Source organism: Myxocyprinus asiaticus, chromosome 26, assembly GCF_019703515.2.
Source record: "Myxocyprinus asiaticus isolate MX2 ecotype Aquarium Trade chromosome 26, UBuf_Myxa_2, whole genome shotgun sequence".
In the NCBI taxonomy this organism is placed as follows: domain Eukaryota; kingdom Metazoa; phylum Chordata; class Actinopteri; order Cypriniformes; family Catostomidae; genus Myxocyprinus; species Myxocyprinus asiaticus.
The window spans coordinates 37,949,418-37,959,419 of record NC_059369.1 but is presented as its reverse complement, the minus strand read 5'-3'; the positions used below and the strand labels follow the sequence as shown (position 1 = coordinate 37,959,419).

Genomic DNA, 10,002 nt, shown 5'->3' with positions numbered 1-10,002 from the left:
TTAAATAAATAACTAAAAAATAACAGATTAAACGTTTTTCAGCCATGAGCAATAGCCTAGAAGTTTGCTTTTACAGATTATACTATATTTCTGATTGGCCTCAGATGTAAAAGATTCCATCCAGCTTGTATTTTGTTGGCGACATTATGTAATAGAGTAAAAGAGTGATATACAGATTGTCGGTAGAGGCTTATCAGTGTGAATGTAATTAAATCAGCCATCTCTCAAACAAAATCCCCTCAAAGGCATTTATTAGGATCCCAGCGCACTGTGATACGACGTGATGCTTTAATAAAAATGGAACGCTTTGTCTGGGTGAAAGCACAGCGTGCTGAACTCATGACAGTAAAGACACACAGATACACTTTCTGTCCATTAAAAAAAACAACAACAAAAAAACACATAGTATGCAAATAATAAGTGCTTTATTTACACATAAATTTGCAGGGACATGAAAATTGTAGCTACATGTTTTTTTTTATAGTGCTGTAGAATGAAGCCCCAAATAAATGTTAATAGTTGTGTTCAAAATATACTATTACATTGCTGCAGTATATAGAAAGTATATTATGCACAATGTGCAGATATTCTGTATGGATGGAATAACAGATGGCTCACCACATCTGCCAAAATGTGCAGTTCACAATAGAGCATACTGTGTGAAATACCGTATCCAACAATGCAATGCGCTCATCTTGACCTTCAATTTCTAGTGTGACGCAGTGGCAGATTTAGGCATGCCAAAAGTAGTATTTCATTCCGAACATAGCTGATGCGTTTTCTGGTCTACTGTGAGTTGCATGCTTTATGCGTTTAATTTAGCTGTGGTAAGGTGTAACAAGGAAACAGAAAAGCATATTGTAACGTATCTCAAACGCCATCACAAGGGGCCGCTCACACTGGAAAAACAAAACTAGATGCAGTGCCACAAAAAAGAGCAGATTGCAGGTGTCTTGAGACGCGTTTTTAAAAGTTGACGTTTGTTTTTCTTGTTTCTGATTTTTTCTTAACTTGACTGGCGCTCCTGCATGAGATGATAAAAAAAACAGCGAGATGTGGAGCAACGGTTAAAGATGTCTGTCTAGAGCATGTTTACATAGAAAAACATTGGGGAAAAAAAGCATGGACAGAAAAACAAAAATGTGTTTGGTTTGAACAGTCCCTAACAAGATCTTTATAATGCAGAATGTTTCAGTCTGTATTTTTCAGATAGCATTATGAGCATTTTTCATTAGAGTAATTATTAAACTCTAAAAGCATACATATAAATGATACTGAAATCATTCCAGTCTCAATTCTGTGTCGATCTGAAGATGAACTTTCTGAGAGATGGTTTGATGGGCCTGTTTTTCTCCAATGGATTTGCCTCAGAATCCAGATTTTACACTGAACATCAAAATAGTTTTTCGTAAAAACATTTAAATTTATTAACATTACCATGATTTGCATAGACCCAGCAATATGCTAAATTACATAGGCTGAATAAGAAAATTGACCTTTGGGTATCTAAATGTCTCTTAAATTCTAATGGTTTCATGCTCTTGCCAGCCAATAATTTACCACACAAAGCACAAATCAGAGTGGTCAAAACAAACCATGTTTATCCTCACTGCAGGTTAACCTGTGTTTAATGTAGTTTGGGTTGTATTTTCTTTAACCTCAAGTAGTTTTGCTCATGGTTTTTTAAGGGATGAGTGCATATCACACAACCTGTCCATGTTGGCATTTGCCTAATTTGGCTAGTTTCTGACAAGTGACAGATGAAATCTGATCGGACACACATGACAAAAAACATTCTTAACAGGTATCTTTGTCTTGAAAACTTGTTTATTAATTGATTAACTTTGCGTTCCTAATTATGCATAATTATATGGTCAGATGCATTGTATTATTTGCATTGAGCATTGTTTTTCCCTGCTAACGCTGTCAGAACCGAGTTTTGGGTCATGACACAGCAGTTAAGAACCTCTGCTTTAGGCCCCTCTCTGAGCCTTGGCTTCTTATCAGAAAGTTCCTGATTGTCTTCGTTGGACATTGTTGTACCCATAATGCTTAAAGACAGGATCGTTTTGCTGGTGGCTCCATCAAAGAGTCAACAGAGTCCAGAGGTCTTTTCTCCACTGCCTGTGAAGCTTCTTCTCTTGTTCTCTCATTCTCGTTGTCAGGGGGCTGGTAACCAGGTTCCAGGGGGTCCAGAGGGTCTTTGGAGAGCAGTATGCTGATTGAAGGAAGTGTTCGGTGGACGGTCATCTCCGAGTCGCCTCCTTCCTGACTCTCCCAGACCTCTCTTAAGCCCTTGTACTGCAATTTAGTCATCTGGTGAAGACCACCAATCTTTCTTTTCATGATCTCAGCGCATGTGATGGTTTTAGTGACAGCCCGGCCTGACCCGCTGAACACGACCTGTCTCAGTCCGGTCTGACCGCTGGTTCCGGTCTCATCCTGCATCCGTGCCATGGCGAAACCCATGAGGTTACGAATTTTACTGCCCTCCTTCACCCTCATTTCAAGCACGCCCGCTGGCAACCCGGGAAACGGACACAGGACGTCCTCCTCGATCCGACATACTTTCTTAAAGCCCGTGTGACCCTGCTTGAGGCCACTGCTTGACAGTTGCAGAGGCGGTGAGGTGGAGACACACTGGGCGTTTCTAGCCTGCCCCTGAACGGACAGGCGTGCGTCCCGATGGGTGCTAAGCTCCATTGATGAAGGTTTGAGTCTCGGGAGTGATTTCTTGAAGAGCCCACTGCAAACAAGCAATCATTCCTTCATTTTAAATGCTCAAATTACACACTATTCCTCCGTCTCATCTGTGATTAGCGCCCTGCGGGTGAATCGCTTCCATGAAAGGACAAACCAGATAAGAGAGAGTCCAGAACCATGACAGCGGAAGCCTTATGACATGATATATTTAAAAAAGCCTCATGTTGTGAAGTTTTAGGTATGTTGAAAAGCTTCAAGGCTTTACCCACGTGTCCTGTGAAACACAACATCCAACATCACTTGTTTGGTCTTTAAATGAGCTGTTAAATTTGACAACTTCCAGGCTTGTAACTTTCAGAAATGAAGTGGCAAATCCTCAGAGCGCATAAGGTTTCAGACAGCACATTTACTTCTGTGGGATGATCCAGGATAAATTAATTTCTCCTTGTCTCTCTTTTAGTCCTCTTTCCTCACCTGCTTGCTCTTCCACTTTGCGGACGTGAGCGCTGGACTGCATCACTGTCTCTTTTTCTCATCTTCTTCCACGTGCTGGCTGGGTTAAATGAGGCTGGAATTGCTCTGAATCTCTCCCGGCACCCGTGCTGCCTCGTAAATGCGAGGGAGAGAGGGAGGGCCAGCCCTCTTAAAGTCACAGCAACCCCAGATTCCAGATGAACAATCTTATTTAATAAGCACACAGATCTGATGTGGGTGATTCTTCAATTGGGTAATGTTTGTGTCATCTAAGACAATGATGTTTCCTCATTTTTAAGTGTTGAAAGGTTAAATTTGCCAGAATTTCTCTATTTTGAGCTTGTTCCCTAGCCCAGACTTTTTAACTTAACCTCTAAAATAAAATGTGTATGTATAATTTAATAAAAATAAATATATTAAAATCAGGAAAATTGCACTTTGCCCCTTTTTATAACAACTTAAAAATTATATTTTGAATTATTTTGTTATTTATTAATTTATATACATATATATTTATAACAATCAATCACAGTCTCCAAAAGTGTTTCATTACAATTCATCACAAAGAGTTCCAAAAGATTGTATATTTGGTTATGATGGAAATGAGAAGTGACAGTTTAAGATTTTTTTTACGCTGCAAACAGAGAGTAGCTTTATTAGGTGTCATTACCAATATAGATATTAGGGTTGTCACATGATACCAAAATTTCAGTAGTCGTTACCAATACAAGTTCAGTACAGTACAAATTTCTCGATACCAATGGAGATACCATGGCAAATAGAATATTAATTAATTTGTTAATTAAAGGGATAGATCACCCAAAAATGAAAATTCTCTCATCATTTACTCACCCTCATGCCATCCCAGATGTGTATGACTTTCTTTCATCAGTTGAACACAAGAGAAGATTTTTAGAAGAATTTCTCATCTCTTTTTGTCCTCACAATGCAAGTGAATGGGTGCCAACTTTTTGAAGCTCCAAAATCTGCATAAGGGCAACAGAAAAGCACTCCAGATGACTCTGGTGGTTAACCCCTGTGCGCTGTTCAAGTCTTTTTTGACCCGTTTTGATTTTTTTTCTTTAATAAAAATGGTATCCTTTATCTGAGTGGTACAAGACTTGGTGACTTTTCCTCCACTAGCTATCTGAACACACAAAAAAATCTGGACTTGATTCAATAAGTCTAAGGGGTTGTTAAAAAACATATGTGATGTTCCAGGTCATTTTTGACCCACCATAGGAAATGAATGGGAAATAAAAATCAATAAATCAGACACAATGCAGAACACAACTACGCATAAATGAAGAGGTGAGACTATAAAACATTCTAAAGGCAAAAACACCCACCCACACAAATACAGGTTTGTTTGACTATATTAGTGATCTCTCATTGACTTTTATTGATTTCATATCAGGCTAACAATATTTTCTATTTTCAAACTCTACCCCTAAACCTAACTCTAACCATCACACAAACATGTTCACGTCATTAGATTTGAAGATCAAAGTCATCTGACCAATTTAAGAGCTTTTATTTTTTATCGATGAGGGCATTTGGCCCTCACGTGAAGACTAACCTGTCTATTAGAGGTGTGCAGTGAAGCCATTATCTGTATTTGTATCTGTATCTGTTCATATGACAAAATTATCTGTATCTGTCTCTGTATTCGGATAGAACCATGTGTGGGCGGGGCTTAAACCAGAAATGCGTCCAAAATAATGAAAGTGTTTTTAAGTGTTACTCTTACATTTATAGTTTCTATTAATAAAATGTGCCTTTTCATAATAATAGCCTAATAATCATTATGATTATTATTAATATTATTATACAATTATTATTTAAAAAAATATAATTGTATTCTTTTTTGTTTTCTTACCAGATGAAGCTGAATTTGTAGGCTACATTAACTATGGAATACTGAATGTTGTTAACTGTGGTTTCTCCTGGTATTTCAGATATTATATCTGCATGAAATAGTATTTTCGTTTGTCTGTGCATGTATAACAAAATTATTCTGGAGGCAGGGTGTGTCAAGCAAAATGTGAAATGTCAAGCACACATTTTGCAGTGAATAATAAATACAAATTCAAACATTAAAATAAATTAAAATAAAATCAATATAGACTACAAACAGGTGAAAGTCCCTTAAGTCTATCAGGAATTTTTATGATAGGACACCATTATTTAGTTAAATAATAATAATAATAATGTTACATTTATATAGTGCCTTACCAGAGTTCAAGATCACTTAACATTTTCAAATGTTAAGTTTTTTCACAGTTTAAAGAAGAAGAAGAAAAAAATTCAGAGTTTCAGTTTCTTCATTTTACATAGAGGAATATTGCTAATAGATGAATACTCTATAGAGTATTTAAACCTTTATGGAGCATTTCAACTTTTTTTCAGAATAAAGTCTTAACCAGTTAATAACCTTAATCGCTGATGTGGATATAATTGTGGTCAACTTTAAGAGACGGATAGATGAGCTCCAAAGTGAAATCATCACTTCAGGTCAGGAATTTAACATCGCGCTCAGGTTTAGGCTATAAATTGTTATAAATTATAAATACATGGGAATCATGTGTGAATCGTGTGATACATGAACAGAAACAAGAAGTGGAAAGTGTATATGATGTCGAATCTTAGTTAATGTTACACGTGACAAGCTCCAGATGCGAACAATTAACAGAGACCGCAAACTGAGTCAAGACCACGCCCATCTGATCTGAAATCACAATGTGCGCATTTTCATTCATAAGGTTTACAGTTTAGAAATATTGGCTACACAGATTCATAAATTTGTTAACATTTTGGGTGTGTTTATTTAAAATGTCACTTTATCCTTGTGCCTTTTGGATAATCGGTCATACAAATATTTTTTATATTATTCAGATGAATCCGTTATTCATTTTGAAGTCATTATTCGTGCCTTTCTGAATAAGGTATTCGGCTTTGGGCACATCTCTACTGTCTATATATACCAAACATACCACACAGGTCAAAGACCCCTGTGTGACAAAGTTTATGCAAGAATTTTGATGTTTGAAATAAATGACAGGTATCAAAATAATAACTCTGTCTTTTTTTTTGTTACACAATCAGATTTGACTATGGAGCATTGTCATGTTTGACAGCATATTGGAGCATCATTGCAAAATCTGACACTGCAACACAAGTGGTTTATAATTTTTTTACAATTTGACATATAGTAGTTTTTTATAATGTCTAAATATATATCCAATGCATAACTTGTGATAATATCTAGAAATGAAGTTTGTTAGAACATGACATTATAGAGATCAACCAATGCATGAGCACTTAAGTCATCTACTGGCCACTGTTGTTATTTTATGTAATTATTGTTTTTTTTATTCCAATAGATGTCACCAGAGACCCCCAATGCATGACAAATTATGATGTTTTGACACTTTCAATTTACTGAAATGAAGTTTTTTTAATGACATGAAGATAACATAAAATGTGCTTGTTTTATATGAAAATGAATGGTGTAATTTAGTAATTTAGAGCTAAATAAGGTCGAAAGACCATAAAATCCCCCTCAAAAAATTCACAACTTTAGTGTTTTTACTTTAGTAAAATTAGTGTTATTATTTAAAAAAAAAAAAAAAAAAAGGAAAATATTACACATGTATGTTTAACATTTTTGACCCGCGTGTGATTCACAAACGAACAGTGCACAAGGGTTAAATCCATATCTTCAGAAGCAATATGATAGGTGTGGGTGAGAAACAGATCAATATTTAAGCCATTTTTTACTATACATTCTCCTCCCTGCCCAGTCAATCTCCATTTTTTACTTTCACTTTTACATTCTCCTGTTTTTGGTGATTCACATTCTTCATGCATATTGCCCCCTACAGGGCAGGTAGAAGAATTTATGATGAAAAATGACTTAAATATTAATCTGTTTCTTACCCACACCTGTTATTTTGTGTCCGAACACATGGATTAAACCACTGGAGTCATATGAATTACGTTTATGCTCCCATGATGTGGATTTTGGAGCTTCAACATTTTGGCACCCATTCACTTGCATTGTGAGGACCAAAAGAGCTGAAATATTCTTTTAAAAATCTTAATTTGTGTTCTGCAGAAGAAAGAAAGTCATACACATCTGGGATGCCAGGAGGGTGAGTAAATCATGAGAGAATTTTCATTTTTGGGTGAACTGTCCATTTAAGTAAACATTGTTTCACATTCTCAAATAGGCTAATTATAAAAGACAAGTAAACAGTCGGTAATAAAATTAAAATCAAAGAAACATTGCATGCAAGTTTACAGAGTCCTAATACACAGATCTGATATTTTGACACAAATCCACTTTTTTGTTCCACTGCTTATGTTCACTTTATACAAAACCAGCTGTAGTGTTTACATTAATACCTTGCCGAGACAGGTATTTTGAATACATTTTAAAGTGTATCTGTCAGAATAAATGAATCAGTACAGTACTACCAGTACTGCAGAAAGTCTAGTATCACTACATATTTTTAATTTTAGTATCAACTACTTCAAATGTGAAAAATGTCAAATCAGCTGAAGGTTGATCAAAGCCATGATCAGATCTATATTCTAGAACAACAATTTTTATTTTTATTTTTTACAATTTGTCAGATTTCAAGTTGTCAGAGTGCACCTAATTAAAGAATCACCCCTATACAGAACTCTACAGAGGATTCTGTTCCTTTAAAAACAACCCAACAGCTGTAAAGCAACTTTGTCTTTCCGTTTAGAGGACGTTCCGGTGCGAGAGCTCGAAAAACGCTGACAATTAAAGCACAGCTCTGGAACACAGAGCTGCTTGCGTGCAGAAATACACATTTTCATCAGGAGAATAAATGTGTGAATGAAATGAGCTGGAATTTAATTGAAAACATCATTCACAGAGCTGCTCACAGTCCGGCTGTTAAACTGTGCTGCACTCGGCCTCTGCCCCGATACATGCATTTGGCCATTTTCATTTGCATAATGTGATGTTAATGGTCTTTATATAGGAGGAATCTTGGGAAAGTCTTCTTGAACAGGGAATAAAGTGCATGATAGATTTTAATCACCTGCACACATGAGAGTTATTTGGCAACATCAAACCTTTTCATCCCTGATTTATTTTAAACCATTTGTAAAATCGTAATTAACCTATGATCTTACATGAGTTTTTTATTATTATTATTCCGGTGTAAAGCACATTTAATTACCACTCTCTTTGAAATGTTTTATATATATTAACTTGTCTTGTTGCAAGTATCAGTATTACTATTACTCACACTTAAACGAATAGTTCACACAAAGATGAAAATTTTGTCATAATTTACTCACCCTCATGTCATTCCAAACCTGTATGACTTTTCATCCTTGAACACAAAAAGAGATGTTAGGCAGAATGTTTTGGAATGACAGCCCCATTCAATTACTTTCATTACAGCATTTGTGCTACGGACATGAATGCCACAAATCATGTGGCTTGTTGTGGAAAGGTGTGCTATTTGTTCTTTTAGAAATCTGACTTTTTTTTTTACCTGATGGACAATAAAACAGGCCAGAAACCTCATAGACTTGCATTGAAAGAGCCTAGCCATATCTGGAGACCAGAATATCATATAGACTTGGACTTGTTTGACTTGGGCCAGTAAACAACCATCCAGAACACTCTAAAGACTGAATAGCAACATGCTAAAAAACCACTTAGAACAACTTAGCAACTGCATAGCGAAATCCTGGCAACCACCCAGATCCCTCTAGCAACCAAAAAGCAATGTGCTAAAAACCACCCACAGCACCCTAGCATGGGGCAGACACCACTCAAAATTTCTTGAGAAAATCAGTTTTATTTTTCTTCTCTTTTTTCTCGTTTGAGAGCTGCAGTGGAGGGGAAGATTTTCAATGAATTAGACCTTTTGGTTGACATTTTGTTCTGTTCCTCACACACAGCTATTGGGTTCAGAAGACTTGGAATAATTCATAAGAACTAATTTTATGGTGCTTTTATGGTGTTTTTTGATGGTTTTGGAGCTTAACACTATTCGTCCCTTTTCGCTTTCAATGTATGTAAAAGAGCAGCATGAACATTCAGATAAACATCTCCTTTTTGTGTTCCACATATAAAATAACAGCATACGGGTTTGGAATAACATGAGGGTGAGTAAAAAAATTAATTTTCATCTTTTACATTTTTCTTCAATTACATGTTGTGGGAAAACATAAATCCTGTGAGCCAAATATTCCACTTCAGATGTAGTCAGTATTGCTCCCTTTTTTTTTTAAATAATAATAAAAATAAAAAAAAACACTATCTTGATTTGTTTTTTTTTTTTTGTTTGTTTGTTTTCAAATAAACACAGATCAACAATTACACTTTCCTCTCTCTTAATGTGTTAGCACAGTGACAAAGTGCAGCTCACTAAAACCCTCGTATAATTCGCTGTATATTTCCTCTCAGTGTGGGTCAGTGATCCGTGATATTCTACTTTGAGTAATTTGGGTTTTTCAGTACTGTGGTTAGCTTTGTGTGCACTGTCACTTAACCGCGGTCTCAGCACGGACAGCAGAGGTACTCCAGCCCGTTCCCACTGGACAACAGGCGGGACAGAATGAGAGGTGAGCAAATGAGAGAAGACAGATCATTCAGGCTGAACCAATGCACTGTCTAAGAGAGAAATACACAGAGAGAGAAACTGAGAAAAAAGCACAGAGAGAAAGAGAGAGAGAGAGAGAGGTCTGTTTCATACACACAGATTCCCAAGTGAAAAAAGGCAATATAAAAACAGTTTAATTTTATGCAAGTCATTTGATTAATGACAATTA

General features: G+C 36.1%; 1 protein-coding gene across 1 annotated transcript; it reads right to left on the bottom strand.

The window, feature by feature from the left end:
• Nucleotides 1-363: 363 nt before the first annotated feature.
• On the bottom strand, nucleotides 364-3,227 carry LOC127416628 (ribonuclease P protein subunit p25-like protein). Its single transcript, XM_051656073.1, has one exon. The coding sequence runs from the start codon at nucleotides 2,701-2,703 to the stop codon at nucleotides 2,053-2,055; it is 651 nt and encodes a 216-aa protein (XP_051512033.1). The 5' UTR covers nucleotides 2,704-3,227; the 3' UTR covers nucleotides 364-2,052.
• Between the last annotated feature and the right edge of the window lie 6,775 nt (nucleotides 3,228-10,002).